The sequence below is a fragment of the Esox lucius genome, chromosome 13 (assembly GCF_011004845.1).
Source record: "Esox lucius isolate fEsoLuc1 chromosome 13, fEsoLuc1.pri, whole genome shotgun sequence".
NCBI lineage: Eukaryota > Metazoa > Chordata > Actinopteri > Esociformes > Esocidae > Esox > Esox lucius.
The window spans coordinates 24,890,488-24,913,821 of NC_047581.1; the positions used below are offsets into that span (position 1 = coordinate 24,890,488).

The 23,334-nt window shown below is 41.0% G+C and overlaps 1 protein-coding gene across 1 annotated transcript; it reads left to right on the forward strand.

The window, feature by feature from the left end:
* Positions 1 to 3,103: 3,103 nt before the first annotated feature.
* Positions 3,104 to 21,897, forward strand: zgc:110329 (uncharacterized protein LOC550500 homolog). Its single transcript, XM_010902711.4, has 8 exons — positions 3,104 to 3,497; positions 10,667 to 10,852; positions 12,626 to 12,700; positions 12,896 to 12,991; positions 15,256 to 15,372; positions 18,433 to 18,483; positions 19,085 to 19,201; positions 20,255 to 21,897. The coding sequence occupies exons 1-8, from the start codon at positions 3,411 to 3,413 to the stop codon at positions 20,627 to 20,629; spliced, it is 1,104 nt and encodes a 367-aa protein (XP_010901013.1). The 5' UTR covers positions 3,104 to 3,410; the 3' UTR covers positions 20,630 to 21,897.
* Positions 21,898 to 23,334: the final 1,437 nt, after the last annotated feature.

The following is a 23,334-nucleotide window of genomic DNA, read 5'->3' on the forward strand; positions in this document are numbered from 1 at the left end:
TCAGTGGTCAGCCTCTATGTTAGATAGGATCAAAAAAATATGTTGAGATCTAAGAGAGGGTAGGCAAATTTAGAAAATCTTTGAGGTACTTACATCCACTCAGAAGCTCTAAATAAAACTTTGTTAATTACAGCCATACAAAAATAAATGACATTTTTAAAAAAGTATTTGTAATTGTGAGATAATTTTTAATGGGTTACATTTGGGTTGAGTGGTTACGATTTAACATTTCATGCTGAGAGAACTGCCAAATGACTGGGCTTTGATGTATTGCTTATAAAATGTACTTGTGTGCAACAACAAATGATTGATGAAAATGATTACAAATACACATCAGCAAGTTTCAAAATACATCAGAAGCACCACCCAACATAACTCATCTTCCTGTGCCTCTTGTCAGAAGCCATTTCTCTATTTTAATAGATATCTCTGTACTGAATCCAAAGTGAACCAATGTGAAAACCCCAAAGTTAGCCTAAACCAACAATATATTAAAGCAAACATTTACCACAAGCATTAAACATTTGACCACTTTTTAGATAAAAAACGTCTCCATTCCTTTGTTTCATGCTAACCATCAATCCATGTTAACTAATTCCAACCCCTCTGAGTCTGGGTCCTCCTAAAATTCGACCTTCTTAGGGAGTTTTTCCTAGCCACTGAAATTCAACACTACTGTTGTTTGCTCCTTGGGGTTTAAGGCCGGGTGTCTCTGTAAAGCACTTTGTGACAACTGCTGTTGTAAAAAGCGCTTTATAAATACATTTTGATTGATTGATTGATGTCTTCAAAAAAACTTGGTTCAGGTTACTGAAAGACACTCTGAAATTAGACCTAGAAAAAGTTGTTGTTTTCTCAAAGCTGCTATATGTGTTTCATCAATCATGTGCTGTTAGCCACAAGTAGGATTTATACCATAGGCAACTACATGAAACCACTGTTGTATGTAGCGTAGCAGTGAGTGGGGAGGGGTGTATAACCTTGTGATCTAGCATGTGCTTTTACTCTACCACTCTGTTACTGAGAGAAGAGCTCACTTTGACAGCCAATTTGCCCTTGTTTCCCTTTAACAGCACGGAAAAGGGTCTACTATAGCCTAAGTACTGGAATTGTTGCAACATTGTTACTTCAAGTCAGCTGTGGTCTTTGATGCCAGTATTGCAAAAGTAATTGAGACAACTAAAAATAAAAAGTTGAGTCACATTGGATGACAGCTAAACATAACTTTCTCAGATGAAAGATAACTAAGACTCAACTAGTGTAATTTTATTACAGTCATAATCATGTGTTGTCCTGTCAGAGTAATGTTCATCTGGTACTTTCTGATAAATTATTAAATGTCATACTCACATTGTTGTGCAAATGAACTCCAATAATTTGCATGAGTAACAGTTTAGTTTCCCAAAATTAAACATTTTAAAAAAGTAATGAGCCCTTTCTCTGACCTTTGTCCTGTTGATTTACATGAGAACAAATCAAAATTCAAAGTGCTTGCTGATCAAATTAGCTTTTCTGTTTTGACCTTTTTGTAACCTTTTTCGAATGGTAATGGCAGATAATTTTTTTGCTTCTGTCTTGTTTTGATATCTCTTCTTCCAGTTTGTTTTGGGGGTGAGGGGTTGGCAACCCCAGACCCATTTATTTAATTCCTTTTAAACTTTCATTTTGAGTCACCCTAAAAGCATCATAGGCATATGCCTTGTAAAATGTATAGAATATTTACGTGGGGAGAAATGTGTCACGTCTCCAACTGTGTTTCTGTTAATTTATGGTAATGACAAACTTGTTTAGCCAAACCTGACTATCATTCACAATGACAACAGTTACCGTGACAGTCATTAATTATGTCAGTCCATCAGTCTGTTACTGGTAATGTGTCAGTGGTCCTCCAATAGAGACTGACCCCTTTGTGCATTTGGCCCGTGATTCATTCATTAATCCAGTGCCCTCACCACAAGCATCAATAATTCATCCATTATTGAATATTACACAATATATGGAAAAAAACGATATTGCAGGCACGCTCAGGTGTCTATAAGGTGCAGTGAGGAGCTGCTGGCATTCCATTAAAATGCAAGAGCGCTTACAATTGAGCACAGTAAGGGGGCTTTAAAAAATGTAACAACATCTATAGATAAACTTAGCTACATGGCTTCAACACAGTCCTGCCAACATCAGTGGTGTGTAGTATTGCAACATCTATTTTTTAACTTACAAATTAATTATTTATACCCACTGATTCTTGAAGAATTCTTGAAGAAAATGTTTTTGTTTATCTGGTATATCCAGTTAGAAACACAAATTATATGCTTATTTGACTCTTATGTTTGTTACTTAAGTACATTTTCCATTTATGGATGTGTGCTGGTTTTAAAACGTCCATAAAGATAATAAATAACACGTGTAATGGGAAAGACCAGGGAACACAGTACAAGAGCACTGAGGGCATTTCACTGGAAAAAGTCAAAACTGAATTGCGAAGTGCTGTGGAGGTGGATGGCAACTGACTGGATGTTTGCTTTCGGGGGAAGCTGCCTGGTCGCTGTTCAATGGCTGTGGTGCTGAATCTGGTCCCTAGTGCTGAGCTGAATTTTTACGCGTCATTATCAGGGTATACGGGATTCCCACTAGCTAGCAAAACGTGTAAATTCTACCAGCGGCTCCTGCAATATTAGGTACAACAAAAATAAGTGACATAATCCAGTATTCATTAACTCAGATCACATATAGGCAACCAAAATTACTCACTCAACAGCAAACAACAGCATATGCAAAGAGGAGCAATGCAGAGTAAATGCACTGAATTTGCTCATTGAAAATGGACGGTTAATGTGGCAAAAGAGCCTGGGATGTTATCAATTTCGTCTTAAACGTTCCATGCAATCAATACTAGCTGATGAGAGCGAGCTCCTTTGTCTTCTTTCCCACCTTATCCACATTATTACCTGCTATCGAGTTTTCTCGGATAATTATATATAAAAATAGTTAACAATGAATAAATTCCAAACTAGCAATTTAAGTAATTATTTTAAAAAGATAATTATACGATGCGTTAATTGCATTGTTATTACAATGTGTGTCACTACACTGGCACTTTAAATTGTGGTACCGTAACCGAGTACTTGGACAGTAGCACGGAAGTTATTGTTTGTGAGAATACCGGGGGATTTTGGTGTACTGAACGAAAGTAAATAAGATATAACTTAAGGCGTTGACGTTCTCGTGCAAAATCGAAATGTTTTGAAAATTAATACGTGTATATACTTAAACGGTAGCAAGGTAAATAGCTAATCAGTGCAGTTTTGATAGCTAATGCTTCTACTACTGTAAACTAGCTAGCTAGCTACGTTGTTAGCTAACTTGGGTACTAGCTACCGTAGCTAGCTGGCTTTCTTAATTTAACAAGCAAAATGCCTTCGTACAAAGAAGTGAGAAACAGCAACCGCTTCTATTATTTCATCAAATTCACCTTAAATGTCTACTCCATGCTTTTCTCGGTAAGTGTTTAATATGGATTTGCTACAGGGACAGGGTGGGAAGCGGTTACATAGGCCTATATTTTACTGTCAGAAATCCACCACCTTTTAACAGACGTTAGCAAAGCCGGCTAGCTAGCCATTGTTTCTGTTAGCTAGCTACTAGCGTGAGATGCCGGTATCTTGATTGATTGGATTGCCAATTATCTTGCTAGCTACCATAACTCTCTAAAATTGTTTGCCTGAATTAATAATTAATGTTGTACACCCGTCGTCTGATACGGTAGTTAATTTACTTAACTATAATTCAGCAATATAATTTGGTATTGTCATGAATGAATGGGTAGACAGTAAAAGCATTGGCTAGCAACAGCTCTACTAATGTGCCATTGTTGCATTACTTTATGTTCTGCAATATTGCCCGATGTACACCGCATCGTTAATGGACAGTCGTGATAAAAGGAACATTATGTGCTTCACCGATCAGTATGTAAAATTGTTAGATACCATCACCATTTCCAAATTAAAATATATATGTCATGGATATACATTTTTAGTTGTCTCAAATGGCACCTTACTACCAGTGTATTCCAATGCTTTTCACCAGGGCCCACATGTAATGGGATTCCATTTGGAGTGCAAACTGTATTGAGAGGTCTACTCCAATAGTCTCTCAGACAGAGAAAGAGGGCTTGAGATGGGAGAGCATAAGTCCCAGTGCTCTTGAGAGAGGTTAACAGGATGCTCAGCTCTGCTCTCTGTGCACATTATGCATTAACTTCGTGGAATGTTATTTATTTACAATGGCTCTTAAAAGTATTCACACCCCAGATTTTGTTACAACATTAAATCATAATGGATTTCATTAGGACCTTTTGACACTTGTCATCAACATAAAAAAGTTAAAATCCCATTGTTCTAAATTCATTACAAATACACAAGAGAAAATAATGGATTGCTTAGATATTCACCCCTTCAGTACATTTTCGGTAAAGGCACTTTTGGCAGCAACTGCAGCCATAACTCTGTTTGGAGTCTGTAACAGCTTTACACACTTTCTTGAAGGGACAATTGCTCAAGCTCAGTCAATCATGCAGAGAAGCATCCCCATTAAGTAGACGTATTGAACTAGAAAAAACTGTTGACTTCCGTTTGACAGCTTTGAGCACAACGATCTCACGCCGAATTACAGGAAGTAGCCAGCCTTCACGGCGACCCGATACTCTGGGGAAATTATCTAAAGTGATGGAAATAGAAAAATAATGATACACCTATGCTGCAAGATGGGCTCAGAATTGGCTTTTGCCTTGGACACATCCACTATGCTTTAGCACTTAAAACAAAGGTTATAGACTGGGTCGGAACACCACTGGAGTCCCGTCTTATCTAAAAATCTGTACTTCAAATAACACCATTTTAGACGTCATGTACGAATATTGACCAATCAGGACTCAAATATTACTACATGTGGCACTTAATGTCGTCTGTACATATATTTTTTACTCCGTCATTGCTAAGAAAAATGTGAATTTATTTCTAGGATGGTTGTATAAAGGAACTGATGCATTGATGTGTAATGCTCATATAACAAAATTGAAGTGATCATTTGATTGTAGTAATTTCTTAGTTTTAGTCCACTTTCAGTCAAAAATATTTAGGATATTTTTGTTGACGAAAAACCATGGCATTTTAGGCAAACCCAATCAAACTCGACATCATATCAATGCATACATAAGAGTTCCAGAGATGCGATTCCTGTATTGCTTGGTGTAGCACGGACATTTTCTCAGTGAGATGCAACAAATCTGCCCTAGGTTGTTGCCACAAGAACGAAAGCACTGTTCTTCAAGGTCTTTATAGTTTTCTAAAACTTAGACAAGTTACCATTACAATCTGATACTGTATTTACATTGTCAGATTTAGCCTCGCTAACAAGGTGTATGCACAAGTTCCTTAATTGCTTAGAAGTCTGCCAGTCAGTAATGGATACTGTTTTTATAGCGTTAGGCCATGCCTCAATTATGTTTTGAATAGCATGAGATATTTTAGAAGTGAACCAGGGGTTGGATCTGTCCCTTACGTATTCATTTATATGGAGCATTTCTGCAATGCAGGAGAGAAACAAATTGAAATGGCTTACTTTAGTGTAAAATACTGTAATTAAATTCCAGTTGAAATGTGAGGGACGGACTGGATTGAATTTCCCTCCTGATTGGCTGAAACGTTCCTTGGTATTGGTAGTTTATAGTGAAGAATTCCTTTCTTCAGTTAAATAAATATAGTCCCATTATTGATGGATAAATCCTTTGTGCAACCAGAAAAATTTGATCATTGTTCAGGGTACCATATCCCTTTTATAATATAATACAAATAATGACATGAGTGAAAAAAATTCTCAACCTTTTTCACAAATTGTAAGTGTTTAAATGTGGGCTGAAGTATTTTTTTATGTAATGCTTAAACAAACCACCTTAATTTTCCAAACCGTGAGTTAGAGCATCGCACCAGTATCCAAAAGATGGCTAGTATCTCAGAGCCAGCAAGGGGAGAAATCTGCTGTTCTGTGCCTGAGCAAGACATTAAACCCTAATTGCTCCTATTTGTTTATCTGAATCATTGTGCCTGCTAGATGATTAAAAAGTTGTCTGTGGAAATGGCTGGTTTATTTAGAATCTTTTCATTTCTAGTGTTGTCATGCAGGTGGGCTTTATAGAGGTGTTTTGGCAATGGTCGGCGAAAACAATTTCATTGTGGTTAGTGTAACAGGGAGAGACACAGAGGATGTGTTCAGGCCCCTAGTGGGCATTTTATTAACATAAATAAAAGGGTTGTTGGGAGGAGGTGAGGGAAAAATCATCAACCAAAACCCAGCCGCTGTGATGGGGTGGTGGCAGCTTCATGGTGGGCCCCCGGGGGAGGAATAGGGTCGGGTGGTCGTACCTTTGATGGCCGTTGCACGCTTCTCCCTGGGGCGCTGCACCCTTATCGCTGGGGCGCTGCACCCTTATCGCTGGGGCACTGCACCCTTATCGCTGGGGCGCTGCACGCTTCTCCCTGGGGCGCTGCACCCTTCTCCCTGGGGCGCTGCACCCTTCTCCCTGGGGCGCTGCACCCTTCTCTCTGGGGCGCTGCACCCTTCTCCCTGGGGCGCTGCACCCTTCTCCCTGGGGCGCTGCACCCTTATCGCTGGGGCGCTGCACCCTTCTCCCTGGGGCGCTGCACCCTTCTCCCTGGGGCGCTGCACCCTTCTCCCTGGGGCGCTGCTGGGGCCAAGCCATGGTGAGGGCAGCAGGGCTTGGCTAGGGGTGAATATTAGCAAGTATCTTGCGATACAATATACATCATAATACACATGTTGCAATTCAATACATCACGATTCATCACAATATCACAACTGAATCCTGATACTTACTGAAGTGCTAAAGAAACCTCAAATAATATTAGGCTATATACTTGAAAGGACAATCTTTAGCTAATCCCCATGAGCAACCTCTAATTAAAATAAGAACCACTCAATTTGAAATGACTTAAAACTTCTAAAAGTAACCCTTTAGACCCCAATAGAATTATAGAATGCTGCCGATGATTACTGAAAAGTCTCAAAATAAATCATATTTTCTCACACATTTCAAACAAACAGACATAGCACAAAAACCAAATTACAATTACAAGTTAACTTTGTTTTAATGAGCACGTGCTCTTTAATTTGTCAAAACATTAATTTAACTTGGAATAATATGATTTGTTTTCCCCTATTAACATGCCTGTTCAGCGACCGCTACAGTAATTTTAAAAGACAGCTGTCGACAGCATAATGAATGAACATTGATTCTAGAGATCAGAATATCCATATAATATTGTGAAAAAAAGAATTGTGATTTGACATTAAATCGTATTAGCACACTACTAGGCTTGGCGGTGCGCTCCCTCTGCCTCATCGGCCTCTCCAGCTCCTCAGTATTTCATCGTATCTTAAGGTAAAATTCGGTGTATGACGCTTCTATACGTATAAATCCCATTATGTGGTTGTGTCACTGATTTATGTATGCTAGCTAAGCTACCATCATATATTCGCATGGGAATTAATGTTAGATGTAACCTCTCAACCTGGAAAGGACAATTAATCGATTTTATGCAGTGAAAGCCAAACAGAAAAAAATGACTTCACTACATGCATTGTGGTCCTGTTATAGCGAATAAACCATAAAGGATTTGATGGATATCCACGTTGTTAGATTAAAGATTTGGCTGTGTGCCTGGCCAATGTCCAAGTTCCTCTTCCCCCACCTTCTGTATTCCATTGACCATCTAAAGGGCTCTCTGCCACTTTGTGTAATATTTTATGTTCAAACACTAGCGTAAGTAAATGGATGAATCAGCATTTTTGTATGAGTGTGTTTTACTTACGCTGCTACTTTATCAGTACAATTTAACCCTGACCCACAGTCCCTTTCTTTTTCCGACAGCATTTATAGTGAATACTCGTATTACTGGAATCAATCAGCGGGTATAATAAATCCCCCTCTCTCACTCCCACTCTGTGACTCTCCTCACATCACAGGAAATTGCAGTCATTTTCAATTCTTTCTCTCTGCCATACTCCTGCTTAGAATGATACAATAAATTGCTTGGGTTTTTCTCGCTCTTCCTCTTTCTCAGCCTTTTTCTACTTAGTTTACTTACTGTCTGTGACTTCACTCACTTTGATGTTTTCCCTCCTTTTCAGTAATTCTCCCATCTTTCTTTGTTTCTCTGTCCTTTTAGCTCCCCCTTCAGTCAATCAATCAATCAATCAATGAAGTGTACTTTTATAGTCCTTTTTACAACAGTGGTAATTCCGAAGTTCTTAAACAGATTCCTAGTCTAAAACACATAGCAGTCAATAAGATGTTGAAGCACAGTAGTAAGGAAAAACTCACTTAAAAGTCAGGAAACTAGGAAGATATTAAGAGAGGAGCCAGGCTCTGGGGGTGGCCAGTCCTCCTCTGGCTGTGCTGGATGGAGATTAGAAGAGTAAATGGCCTTAAAGGCCAAATTGTTTATCAATATTTGTTGGTACCATTATATACCATTTCGCATGATTAAACCAATCTAATTAAAATAATATTATGTCTAATTTATGTTTCTTCAAGAATATGAACAAGTGCTGTGATCAACTTGGTTCATGTTCTATATGTAACAGGCTAGTTAATTTTTTATTGATACATAGAAGTCACCACACAAATACCAAACTGTCTAGATTCTACTCTGACCCCATACGCAAACAGTGCCAGCACAGATATGCCAAATACAAAAAGCTATTTTGCATTGGCGTATGCCTGTTTCATTGCCAGTAATCAAATTTTAAAAAAGCTCACCTGCTCCTATTTTGGAGACTGATGCTCTGCCGAGTCTCTTGTTGTTTTTTCAACTCATTTTAGAACACAATTAACCTATTGTGTTTTTATTTAGGTTAACATTGCATTGTTGAATGAAATTTGTTTTTAAGCAGTGTTTTATCTGCATGCTTATAAGTGACTGTACCCGTGAATATGAGATATTCAAATGTGACCAGTGAGTCAAAAAAATCTCTATGAAATGTTAAGGTCAGTTGGCTTTTCATGGGAGTGGGAAGAGGGTCAAGACAAAAAATGGGAACGAGGTCAAGTAGGCTGTGGTCAGTGAAAAGGAGTCATCCGGCCAGGAAGTTCTAATGCATGGGCCTATGGCTCAAGTCCTCCTTGAGAGACAACAACAGTGATTGATTTAGTTCCTTGGCTTGTCTTTCTCACAGAGCTTTCCTGGCCAGCAGCCAGCCATACAGGAGAACCTCTCAGTTAATGAAAGCTATTTCTTCGTCTTGTCTCTTCAATCTACCTAATACAATTTCCCAGATTTTGGCGGGAACCAGTATGACGCGCATGCATATGTTCCTTTGGGCTTGAGAGTAACTAATGCTTCCAGAGATTGTAAGTGTATCCTTTTTGCATAGCTTGTATAAGGTTTGTTTTTTTCAGAACAGATGGGTTTTTCCTCAGTCTCACAGTTTGTCTGGATCTAGCTTCATTCTCATTCTACTTAAGGCAGAAACGGATCAGTCCAGTTGTCTGTTTGCTGTTCATCTACGACTCCGTTGCTTCCTGGCGGTGCAGTGATTTGGCAACTGGTGATGATTATCAAATATTTTTTGGCCCAGTGGGTAGAAATTAGCTGAAAGGACGGCCAAAGACACAAGGCTATTTTTACCAGTGACGTCGACCCCTTTACAGTTTCCTCAATAAGACAATCGTAGGGTATTGGATGGTAGCTGGTTGATATTTTCTTACGTCAGAGGGTACATTGATAACTCCTGGAGACACATCTTAGTGATGACGTTTAACTTGATTATTTGTGAGAGAGAAAAAAAAGAAAATACACACCACCTAATGCTTCCTCAGAGCTAGCTTTTGGAGAATGTAGCTAGCTAGCATTTACATTATGAATGACAACAGTAAACATGTTGTCCCCCTCTGATTATGCATTACTCCCTGGGCCAATCAGTGTAACTTTTTAGATGCCGGATGTCAATGACAAGACTGATCATTCAACCAAGTTGTGCAATTGTTGATTGTGTTGGTAAAATAGAAGCAAAACACCTGTTATTGAGCATTTGTGTCAGATTGCAGCACTCTAAAAACAAAACTGTTTTTAGAGAGATGATCACTTATGTGAAAACATTTGTACACCCCCTGTAAAGTTGTCTTTTTTGTTACATTCGGACACATTTCAACTATATTAAATCCACGTTCATTGATAAAGGTAATCCTATTTAACAAATGACACAACAAGAATGCAATTTCCTTATGGTGAAAATGATTGTACACCGCTACATTTACCGTTACATAAAATTTGAATCAGGTGTACCAAATCAGGAAAATCATTACAGAATTACTTGGGAGGGTCCGTAACAGTAACTTCCATAATGTTTAGAAACCATTATTGTGCACTGCCTTTGAGATAAAGGGATTAGGGAATATGGGGATAAAATATTTTAAACATGTTTGCTTGGTTAAACTATGCTTTCCATACACACTGTTGTTACCCAGTGTGACTGTCTGTAATAATACGGATGTAGAAAGGGTCACTCTGCGTCACCCTGACCCTCTCACCTTTACCCTTTCTCTCCCTTTCCATACCCTTTTTTTCCTGCTCCCACGTCTGCCCTAACCTAGCTCTTGGGACTGTGTGTGCTGTGCGTGGGCGTGTATGCAGAGGTGGAGCGTCAGAAGAACCGGACACTGGAGGGGGTGTTCTTGGCCCCCGCTGTGGTCCTCATCCTGCTGGGCTTGGTGATGTTCACCGTGTCCCTGGTGGGCATGGTGGGCTCCCTCAGGGACAATAAGACCTTGCTACACATGGTATGTCTGTGGATGGGCGGGGGAGTTATGGAGGAAGTGGAAATGACAAATATGAATTAACCATCAAGGAGCTTAAATAGTGGTCTGAAACAACCAGATTGACTATACCCTGAGGGCAGTATCTGAACTGCAGTTTAGCTCTAGGACTGCCAAATGCCTAAAGGAATTAGCACTTGAGTTTGTAATTAAAATAAAACTCCCATTTTGAAAGCTACACCCTCCTCCTTCCATGACTTTTCCCAAATAGGCGTGTATTTCATTGTTCCGTTGTCAGAATTCTAAGCTACCTACTACTCGTTCAGCTCGTCTGCACGGAGCGTTATTGGTGGCTCCAAATACTATTACAGTGCGATCCGTGTTTCTCAAATTGCCTGCAGAAAATAGGACAATGTGGTAAATACCCTTACGAACGGTGTTGTACCATGACAAATGTGTCAAACAAAACGTTTTAATTCTTTTTTTCTTGTCATGGCGGGGAGGATTTTGCCGTAAATTGAACGCAGCGGAAATAGTGTATTATGCTAAATAATTATTCAAAAAGCCACAAACATCCTATCATCTCTCAATTAATTTTCTCTTCCTATTTTACTGAAGAATAAGATTCTACAAATGTATTAGGCTAAATAATTATTTACAAAATGAAATACCAGTGAACATCAGTTTTCAATTCAACAAACGTATTACACTGTTACTGTTTTTATTAGGAGAGAACAACAAAATCGCATATCCTATTTAGGACCAGCAAAAAGCTGGAACAAGAATAATGTGCTTTTGGTCCCTTTTAAAGTTTTTACAATTTATTTTTATTCGATGAAGCCTCATGAAATGGCATTGACACAAATCTTAAATGTAGCGTTAATATCACTGTAGCCAATAGACAGCAAGTCATGCAAAATATTCAACTAGCTGAAGTAAAATGATTCAAGCAACTTTTCATGCGTCCTTCATATTACACGCTTAATTAATTCCATTATATCTGAATATTTATATTTGACATCTTTGCCATATTGCTTGCGCTCATAAATATCCATTAGTGAATTATGATTAAATTCCAAGCTGGGGACAATTAGGTGGGCATGATGATATGAGGTCCACTCCTGATTCTAACACGTATTACATGTCCCTTAATGAAATGAAAAGCAATCCGTTTTAGTTTTAAAAGTCCATCAGAATCAGACTTCATTACAGTCGCCTAGGATTAGAAAAGTGGTAGCCTATGAGACTTGTTTCAAAATCCTATGCATTGGAAAACAAGGCAAAAATATCTCTCCTTTCTGTACTGTACATACATTGCGGACACATAGGCATGCTCAAAGGGGTACCTGGCTTGCATAATGGATTTCGATAATATAGCCTATATCAGTGTTTCTTTACGCTGAGCCTGTCTGCCCGGAGTACTGCTGGAGTACTTTTCTATTCTACCTTATAGTAAATTGCATTCACATGCAGTCCCAGTCTGTATCAGTCCCTGATAAGAGGGCAAGAACAACAATACAGCAATACTCTGGGACCTGAAGCTTAAAGTTTTGGCCGAGTTAAAAAGGGATGTCTGGTCACAATTTTAATGAAGCTTAGGTGATTAAGCTGGGGATTAAGAACGCCAGGCAAACCTTTTCTCGGCTTTCAACATTTCCGTTGCTAATGTAAGTTAAGTGTACATATTTTGCAAATGTTGTCCTGATGCCTCTTCTTCAATCTTCTTTTTAATGGGAATAAGCAGTAAGTTAATTCAGCCCCCCACACCTCTCTGTCTCTCTCCATTCTCCCCGCCAGTTCCTGTGTGTTCTCTGTGTGCTACTCTTCCTGCAGGCTGTGGCTCTTATTGTTGCGCTCATCTTTGAGAAGAAGGTTAGTTCTCTGCTTTCTGACCCTTACACACATGCACACGCACGCCAGCTTTAACACATGTTCATACTGTACAGCGGTGTCCCCTTTGTCATAGCCTCCAGCCACAGTAAGATCCCATCATAGCAGCGCTCCGTGTGATGTATGTCGACTCTTCAGCCGCCATTCCCCTCTCTGTCTTTACTCTTCACACGGCAGACGTCAGCTTTGTTCCAGAGCAGTATACGAGAGGGAATCAAGCACTACTATGATGATCTGGACTTCAAAAATATCTTGGACTTTGTGCAACAGAAGGTGAGGCCTCCTTTAATTAACAGAAGTAACAGACAGGAAATGGTGGGATATGTTTGTGTGCACCCATGGAAGGATGTGTGAGATGACACGGTTCGTGACAAGATGCATAGTTTTAGTTTCATTTTTTCAATCATGAATCACCCTGTAGCCATTTCAGTGTACTCTTCATTCAACACACACAAACACGATGGCTGGTGGTATTCTAGCCTTTAAGAGGTTGGCTAATTTAATATTTTCTATTTTTCATTCCTCCTGGTTAATTAATCGGACCACATTATAAGCTCTTCCGCTGCAGGCATTTAATCCTTTCATTTCGTATCATTGTTCACAACCTCAAAGCTTTTGCTTTTGCTGGAGTCCCAAATTGTGTAGTATTCCTTATGTAGTCCACCATGTTTTGGCCTTATTGATCAAAATTACACACTCTTTAGGGCATAGGGTGTCATTTTGGAAGTAGATATGGTCATTTGCATAGCTACTAGTGTTCCTTTATCACAATCTGCAGTAGAATTCCAAGCTGCTGAGCTCCACAGAGAGAACAAAGACAATAACAAGCCCCTGCTGCCACTATAATCCAACTAAAAGACAGGATCTACAGCTGCTGCTTTCCTTTGTGTCAACATATGACATAATTCTTCTGATTTTTTTTCAGTGTAGTCAGGAATGGAGTGCCGAGTATCGGGTGTGCTGGGGCCATGCCTCCTTCTCCGATCATCTCCACATCTAGATCTATTGGCTGGGGTAGATGGGTTTGGGGGATAAGCCAGGCCGGCCTAGCGTTTAAACGATAAGAAAGTGTGAATTCCAAACAGCTGCTGTCTATCATCCTGGTGTATGCTAGTGCACTATAGAGGGAATAAGCAAACCATTTATGACTCGGAGCAGAGTAGATCATGTCGTTAGGTTAGAGGTCTTCCTTTAATCCCCAGATTTACATACAAGCTCAATTGTATCTGTGAAATTTCCTTCCCGCACCCACAAAAGCCAGGTAAGTTGTGATTTTCAATTCCTTATCAGACTGGTCCCTGAGGTCAACCTGATTTGATCAGAAGTACGTGAGGGATATCTAAAGTATAACCAAATCAATATAGTTTATATATGCATGATTTATAAATAAATGTGACCAAAATACTTTCAGTAATGGTTAGTTATGCACATTAATCACTTTTACTCTGTAAATAGATAATCTGTTTGATGTACAACCCTGTTCTGAAGGTTTAAGCTGCCTGCTCAAGTACAGATGCAAGTCTTTAGCTAGACAGGAGACCTGCAGCACAAAACGCAAACAGTATCCTGTGTACCCACTCTGGTCCACAAATTATTATTTTCTTGGCGTAAGATATATCATGTATTATTTTCATAGAGATGTTGTCCAAATGTTATAAAGCATGCATAGTGGCTTATTCATTTGATTTGTTTTTCTTATTAGTTTTGTAGGCAAAGGGCATATCCTAAAGACTATAGAACTTTGTTAGTTCATCTTGAATTCCATTAGGCCTATTTATTAATTTGATGGTTGATCATGATGAAAAGAGAATAGAACTTTCATACCAAACCTGACATTTTATATTGCTTGGTTCTTTTTGCTCTTTGTACAATATACATTTATCTTTTATTTGGTAGTCTTACTACCAGGTTTTTTAAACACATAGGTTATTGCAAATGAGGTACACGCATTTAGAATGTTGCCCTAATTGTCGCTTACTGTGCTGAACGGCTGTGTCCTAACTGTAAACCTAGCCACACAGGTCAAATGGAAATGAATAAAAAATGGCATTTGACATTGTGAAAAATGGCCAGTCGTATCATTACATCTCCCACCCTACTTGACAGTAATTCCGCACGTATATATGAAAAGGGAACAATGATACAGGCTACGTGTGCCTTTCCTCCTAATGTCATTAGCTGTCTCAGGCCCAGGAAGAAAAGAGCCAGTGTGAACAGTTTTGCAAATAGTTCACCAAGTTCACCTCAACTATGTTCATACCAGACAAGGAAAGGCAGGCGAATGTTGCCAGTCCTGAACCACTGCAATGTGTAGAAAATCGGTTTTGTATTGAATATCTATTATTTATTATATCACTTTGTGTTTGGTGCTGTTTTAAGATTTACCGGTTTAATATTTTTATTTATTTAATGATTTAACTGTACATGTAAATGTCTAATGCAGCTGATTTGATCATTTCCAGGTAACAATTAGTCAAATAGCACTTAGCAGCATTATGGGAACATAATGCTGCCCCTTCCTCCCTCTTTCTTTCCAGTTCTCTTGTTGTGGTGGGGACGAGTACAAAGACTGGGGTGTGAATCAGTACCATTTCTGCAATGGCACCGGGCCGCTGGCTTGTGGCGTCCCTTATACATGCTGTGTCCGACAAAAGGTGAATGCTGCCCTCATGTGAACGCAACTCTGCACGCAACTCCACCCGCAACTCCACACAGAACTCCACACTTGACTTCAAAGCTGGGCTGGCACTGTTCTCCAGCTCTGCCGCCTGTCACATGGTATCTAGACCATGACTGTGTGTGTACAGTGTGACAGGAGCTCTGACAGGTGAAAACCGATAACACATGAACCTCAGCCGGTATTATTACCTTCCCCGCCTGCCTCTCACATCTATTTGGGAGACATGTTTCTGTGGATCACATTTAGTGCTCCAGCAGGCTTCACACACACACACGCACACACACACAGCAGTGTCTCAGTACACTGAGTCATGCAGACTAGTAGTACAGGCCTGTGGTAACCAGGGATCATCACTTAACTTAATTTAAATGAATATCAGTTCTGGGCAACCAGAAGTCTCTTAACCCTGAAGCAATATGCTCTATTCTCTTTCCTTTTTAAATAATATACTCTGTTCGTAGTAAAAGGTGGTCTTCACACCACCAAATGAAATGGGATGGATGTAATTTCCCCACATTTAATGACTTTCCCCTTAGGGAGATCTATTATTGTCCTCTGATGAATAGGCTAGCTGTGCTCTTGCTCCACCAAAGTGTACTTTTTCTCTTTGGTGTTTTGTGTACATGGGAGAGATTTACAGTGCAGTAATAGAGTAATTGCCTCCTCTGATTGTCACTCAGAGACAAATATTTGACAAAGGGAATCTGAGGGAATTCATTGCTTTCAATAAGCCAGTTGTAGCCGTTGTATTTGTAGTGTTTGCTGTGTTAGTTCACTGCCAGGTTAATGTGGGTTTGCTTTGGGCCTCCCTACTTGGTATTATTAGCAGATGATGTCTGCTGGTCAGTGTGCTACATTTGAGCTTGTCTGATGGAGTGTACTCTGAAGAAGAATGCCTTTTTCTTTATCATGCTTTTGTTGGCTTTGTTTTGCTAGTTAGACGCAATCAAGCTGGTTTGTTTTTGCTCTCAATTGGCCAGTTAATCTGTGAAGTCTAGTAGCACTTGCTTTGTTTTTGTTAGTGTTTGCTGTGTTAACTCTCTGCCAGGCTAGTAGGGGCGTGGTTTGGCCCTCCCTTGGCTGCGTTCTATTGGTGTGAGTATTTAGGCCTCTTTGTTCCCTCAAGTGGTACCTTGAAGTGGCATCTTGTCTAGCGGCAACGTTGTGACCTACAAACTAAGGCTGTCGCCGAAACAAAGACACTTTCTGCTGAGTTGTTCTGGGGAGTAGAGCAGTAATGTAAGAGAGGAAGATGCTTATTGTTGTCCGTTGTCCCGTTTCTAATCTTGTGTTCCCAGCCCGGTCAACCCGTATAGAATACCCGCTACACAGCAGTATTTGGAACTGTCAATCTGCTGTCTACAAGGCCAAATCTCAGCTTATGCTGCCCACCAGGCTCTTGACTTCATGGCCGTGACAGAGACATGGATTTCCCTAGAAAATACTGCTACTGCGCTCTCCCTTTATCTCCCTATGTGTTTTCCTATGGTTTGACAGCATTTGGTAGCTGCGATTGTGGTACAGGGCAACTTGTTTCTTCAACTTGGAGATTCTCTTGCTCACCTTCCCATTTCCTCTATTGAATTCCATACTGTCTATGTCAGTGTTTCTCAACCCAGCTCCTGGGCACTGTCCTGCATGTTTTAGATCTCTCCCTGCTCTGTCACAGGGAGAAACAAAAGAGACGAGAGACAAAATGATCTGATGTCGAGATGCTATACCGACATTGGGAAAACGTGTAGCACTGTGGCATAGTGGTTAAAGACCCAGCCTCCCACATGGGAGACCTGGGTTTGAATCTTGAGAGGGCAACAACCGTTATCGCTTTTAATTGCAGGCCGGCTGAAATAGGCTTGCCTGGTTCCCTTTCTGGTTTATATAAATGTTTTGTTTAATTTCCTTTACATTGACAGTGGAGTAAAATGAACAAGTAGGTAAGATTTTAATTTACACCTAAACCCAACTGTTGCAGCAAGTCCTGAAACAAACAGTTCATGCTAAAAATAAGCACATTTGTAACAGAGTTAAAACAGCTCTGCATAAAGAGGTGGGTTGGAATAATTTCACAGGAACATGAGTCTGATCAATAACTACAGGAATTGGTTACATTCACTGAAGCTAAAGGTGGCAAGTTATTTAGTATATTAGTGCTGTTTAGACATTATGTGTTACATACTTGGTTCCTGAAACAACGTAATTAAGTATCACCTTGTTGTTTTAATTGCTCATTCAGGTTCCTATTACACAATGTTGTTTTTTAGGATGAAGATTCAGTAACATTCAGTGTAAAAAAAAAAAAACATGCACAATTGAAGAAGTGTAGATGAGGACAAATTCCTTTTCACCGCTCTGTAGAAAGTCAGTTTGACATCTAGCCACGGTGTAACTGGAGGGATCCATGTGATGCTCTCAGTACAGTGCCTCCCACCTGCCTCTCATCCCCTGGCCATGTATTGCATTACTAGCCAATTAACACTGGTTGAATGGGTTACAGTGAAATGTGGAGAGACACTCGGGTACAGGAAGGGACCTCGAGACCTCTGTTTCATGGAGGGAGTGGGAGCTAATTAAATCCATTTACTGAGCTAACAATCCTATCAGTACCTCTCCCTGCTCTCGTTGTTTCTCTGCCCTTCTAACTTTTTCTGTCTTTCTGCATGCCCTGTCTGTCGTTCTTCTTTCTCTCTAAGCCTTTCTTCTTTCTCTTTCGACCTCTAGCCTTCTCTCTTCTCACACTCTCTCCTTCACCTCTCCCGCTTTGTCTCTTGTCTTGCCCTGTCTTACTCTCTCCGTCTCTGTCTCTCTACCTTTCTCATCCTGTCTCAATCTGTCTTCCTCTTTTGGACTCTCTTCTCTCCCTGCCTGTGTCTTCTCTCACCCTCTTTATTTTGTCTGTACTCGAAACAGCACACACAAGAAAATCCAGGCTGTGTCAGGTTCCGAATTTGAACATGCCCACTACCGCTCTTTGCACAAGATTGGAGCGTAAATGACTACTGTTGTTGGTAATCGTATTGTCTTCCTGTTTTCCCAGGTGGGGGAGGTCGTCAACACTCTGTGTGGTTACCAGACTCTCAGCCAACAGGTGAGGGGAAGATAAGTGTCCAGTGTTTCCCAGTCCTAACAGGCTGTGAACACTTCACTCCCTCCATCCCTTGTTGTGCTGCTTACTAGTTGCCCTTTATTATTGGTCTGTGAAGCTCAAGAGGTGGATCCAAAAATGCATGTTTCCTATGGTGCATTTCTATTGAGGGAGGCCGGCACAGAGCTCTGCCATACACCAATAGGGTGCTGTTGGGGCACTTCAAGAGACCCCAACAAGGAAGAGCTGCAGTAGGATAATTCACATCCATGGCCACAAAATGCTTGCTCTGCAGCACACGGCAAATAAGCTAATTGGACATCTCTGTGCTATGCCTGCTACCAAATGTCAGCAAACAGAGGAAGGTCGAGACGGGTGTTGATATTGATTCAGCTGTCTTGGTTTTTACTGCCTTGAGACTATCTTCATCATCCACCATATTTTTGGTGGATGATGCTATTTGATATTGAAAAAACCTTTGTTTTGTTCCGTTGTGTACGAAACACATTTAGGCCTGCAATCAGTCAAATGTACATCAGATCTTTCTCTCTGCCTTTCTCTTCCTCTCTGTCTGGCCCTGTCCTTCGTTGGGCCTGCCTGTCAGCGGGAGGTCCTGGTTGATGTGATCCATGTGCGAGGCTGTATCCATGCTGTCAATCTGTGGATGGGAGACAACGTGGGAACAACTATTGGACTCTGCTGTGCCATTGGGCTTCCACAGGTCAGTCTGTCTGTCCAATGCTTTATTCAGGTTTTTGTCTGCATGCAGCCTATCCTATATGAAGTGCCCGAGGTATGACCGGGCGGGCCCATGAGGTATGACCGGGGGGGCCCATGAGGTATGACCGGGGGGGCCCATGAGGTATGACCGGGGGGGCCCATGAGGTATGACCGGGGGGGCCCATGAGCTATGACCGGGGGGGCCGATGAGCTATGACCAGGGGGTCCCAAGAGGTATGACCGGGGGGGCCCATGAGGTATGACCAGGGGGGCCCATGAGGTATGACCAGGGCCCATGAGAAAGGAGTATACACCAGTATACACAACCACTGTGATATGACCGGTGTTTCTAAGAAATATGGCCTCAGCTGGACTGGTTTTCTTTTAAGATCCATTCACGGTGATAGTATTTTCATGTTGTTTAGAGATTTTGTCTGCTCACCCTATCTGCCTTGTTTTACTTTAATCCACTTTCCATTCGTAAGCCTGGTCTCCGTCCTGCGCTGTCAAAGGTTTGCCCAAAGACTCCTATGGAGTGCCCCATGAGATGTAATTACACCACATAACTGATTCTGCAGCAGCTGTGCTGTTAGATAAAAATATCCCAATCATTGTGGACGAGCTGCCGTCCACACTGTCCAGAAGCAGGCAAACAGCACATCACGGTCCACTAGACCACATTCTGTCTGCAGGAATTGTCCTCCATCTGAAAGCCAGGGTTTCTTATCGGCTCAGCTCAGGTCTGAACAAGTCTATTCCAAAGATGTGCCTTATATAAAACTTGGCTTGGGACCAAAGGAAGGTATTACCTTATTCAAGTGTTGGATACTTCCTCTGCAACCGTTGTGGTTTCGGGTACATACAAGCATGTTAAACAAACACAAAAGTCCTTTTCACTTCAGTATGTACGAGTCCCTCCAGCTGTAATATTACACCCTAGTTGGGGTGCCAGTTTTTACCGGCCCTGGTCAAAAGTAGTGTGCTATGTGGGAAACAGTGTGAGTCTAACCCAAGCTAACCCAAAGCTGTTCCTGTCTATTCCATGTCTCTCCAGCTGATGGGGATCATACTGAGCTGTATGTTCTGGAACCTCCTGGTGGAGATGAGTGAGTCCATGGACATGGTTGACTTCAAGATCCTGAAGAGAGCTGGCTTTGAGTACAGAGAGCTGGACCTGTCTGGCGCAGGCTGCTGTCTGTGTCTGCCCAGAGATGGAGGCTACCTCCCTCTGCCAGCCTTGGACCCCATATTGTCTGACCCGGACCTAAAGCCCATCCCTATCCGTGTCCAGCGGCCACTGCCTGTCCAGGTCCACAGGCCCCTGGCCCAGTCCCTCCAAGACCTTCAGCTCTCTGGGCAAAGTGGACGGGGCCTGGACGAGGTGGACATCGGGCGCAAGCAGAATAAGCATAAAAGAAGGGAATATTGATTTTTTTTGTTGTTGTTTTCCCCCGGATTGTTTTATGTAGTTGTTGTTTCAGTCACTGTGTTTTTTTTGGGAGATGGGTTAGACCTGTTGCACTATTTGGTGGTCTAACCAATCAATGGTCATTAACTGACAGAATCAACGCTTCTAATTGGCACGTTCCGAGCAGTCTACACTGCAGACGCATGCCAGGTATCAGTGCCTGGGCAGGTATTTAACACTACGTCCCGTGTGGCTTAAGTCAAGGTTTGGATTCCCGCAGGGTGACCAGTAGGAAAAAGTATGAAAATATATGCACTCACTATTGACCGTCTACTTTAAATGTAAACATATCCGCTTACCACATATTATATAGCAATCTGATGGCCGACAAGTCGGTCGATGACCTGGCTCCCAAGCATTAATTGATCAAAGCAACGCATGTAGTTGGTCTGGAACGTGGCCAGAGGTATGGCACTTTGGCAAAGCATCACTGGGTAAATATTTATCCTGTTCTTAAATTTAATTCTGATCAAAACCTTTAAAGAAACATGCTACAGTGGCTCTTAGACACTACTATCAGTGTGTCATTTTATTTTGTAATTTTTTCCAGAATTAAGCTGCTTTATTTTGATATTTCATATCAAATTATTCCAGGTATTATTTATGGGTGGGGAGGGGGGGGGGTTGAACTGCGTCTCACGTGCTAAAGCTTACCTCAGGCTCCATTGAAACGGCCCACTTGTCAAAATAAGGCAATTCACATAATGTAGTATATTTACCATAGACTTTATGAGATTCTTAGTTTGAGATGATCATTCTAGTCAGAGCAGGGGAATAGTTATGGCCAATCTTGTCTTGCGTTGCGTGCAATGTCTGTGAAGAATGTGTACTGTAGCCTAATGTTTATTTTTAGAATGAACTCTTCGATTTGTACCGGTACGTATGTATGTATGTTATGAACTGCCTATTCAGGAACAATGTGGAAAGCATGTATGTTTTGTATTTTAATGAAGTTGAAAAAAATGATACTGTTTACAGCTCTTTTAGGGTTTCATCAGGCGTTTTCAGTCTCTTCCATTTTTTCTAAGACGTTTTTATTATACTTAGCTTTTTTGAAACAAACCCAACATAAGGGATAAAGCAATCTAGTCCAAATTAAATCAATCCATGTTTAAGCTAGGATCCTTTCTTATCTGATTTCTTGCACTGTTTGAGCTTCATGTAAGCTCTGGCCTTGTATTTAAACACTACTTTCACAGTAATTGTCAATAAAGCTGTTTTAAATTTGATTTATTTGCTGTTATTGCATCTGTAGAAATTGTGGAGTGTCTGAAATAGCGCAGTACCCCTATGGACACTATGAAATGTAGTGCACTAAAGCGTAGGGGGCATTTGGGACATCTTTTAAGGATTGCATGGTCACATGGAAGACATGGTAAGGTGGCCTTCCCTGTGCCTACTTCCCAAAATGCACTACAATCACTACATGACTAGGGATCATATGTAGGTCTCAAGTCGAAATGAGTGCATAATATATGGAATTGTTTGTCATTTTGGAGGTTTTCCGGGCCTACTGTTAGTGGTTGGCATGCAGGTTACATTGCAGCAGATGCTTGGAGGGCGTCCAGAGATTACTGCTGCTGCCTGGCTCCAGGGTTGGCTATGATCATAGTACAGCCTGTGTTGCTGTTGGCTTACGGTTTCTATAAGGCCAATTTGCATTCACTCAATAATGAAAAGGAAGTTACAAAAATGCATTTCTGAAATGGGTACCAGCCAACAGCCTGCCCTATCCTGTGTTAGCTTTAACTGTCAGTCACAGGCGGTCAGTCATCGGTTGCATCCCGACTAACGCTGTTCCCTATGTGTCATTATCATGTGGACCCTGATCTTGAACAGTACACTATGGTATATTGGGAATATGAGTTCATTTGGAATGTTTGGTTTCCCACTCTGACCTTACTGAATGTTCTCTGAATGTACACTTACTATTAAGATGTAATTATAAGAAACCCTCTTCAATGAAATTCACATACAGAAACACATCCATTTCTTTATTTATTTCAACCTCCAACCCCAATCTCTTTCTAGCTCGATCGCTTTTCACCACTCCCCTTGCCTTTGCAATGGTGGTCAGGAGCAGGCGGGTGGAATAATTATATAGATACGAAAGGCTCAGCGGGAGGAAATGAATGGCAACGCCAAAATAACACTAGGTTGGGCTGAGTGCAGGAACAGGACACATCCAAACAGCCGTATTTATAAAAATAACGACATGAATGCTGCTGTTGGTAATCACAGAGAGACAATAGAAAGCCTCTCAAGGACAGACGCCTGTCTCTGTGCCCTATCTTCTTCCCAGACAGGCAGCCAGGGACATGCTGTCTTTGACTGATCATTGGAAAAGTATATATGCGCTGGTGTTGTGTGTTTATATATGTTTCACATTTGTTTGTTTTTTTGCTTTGGGATTTGGGGATGGTACAGATGGAGCCTTTCAGGACTCGCAAAGATGGTTGAAAGAATGCTTTTGTGTCTCATTGTCTGTTAATGATGAAGAGGGGACTAGAACAATGGCAGATGGGAAAATCACTTTTTAGTGAATTGATGGCGTTGATTAGCAATAATCCTCACAGTATCAAACAGAAAGGTCTCTCTGTCTTATGCTGGCATTTAATGACTTCACAGTTGCACAACATTGACAAACTGTTTCTGCTAGTTAGCAG

Coding starts and splice junctions, on each gene's coding strand:
- zgc:110329 (XM_010902711.4), top strand. CDS start 3,411: ATGCCTTCGTACAAAGAAGTGAGAAACAGCAACCGCTTCTATTATTTC. Junction 18,484..19,084: donor ACCAGACTCTCAGCCAACAG/GTGAGGGGAAGA, acceptor CCTGCCTGTCAG/CGGGAGGTCCTGGTTGATGT. Junction 19,202..20,254: donor GTGCCATTGGGCTTCCACAG/GTCAGTCTGTCT, acceptor ATGTCTCTCCAG/CTGATGGGGATCATACTGAG.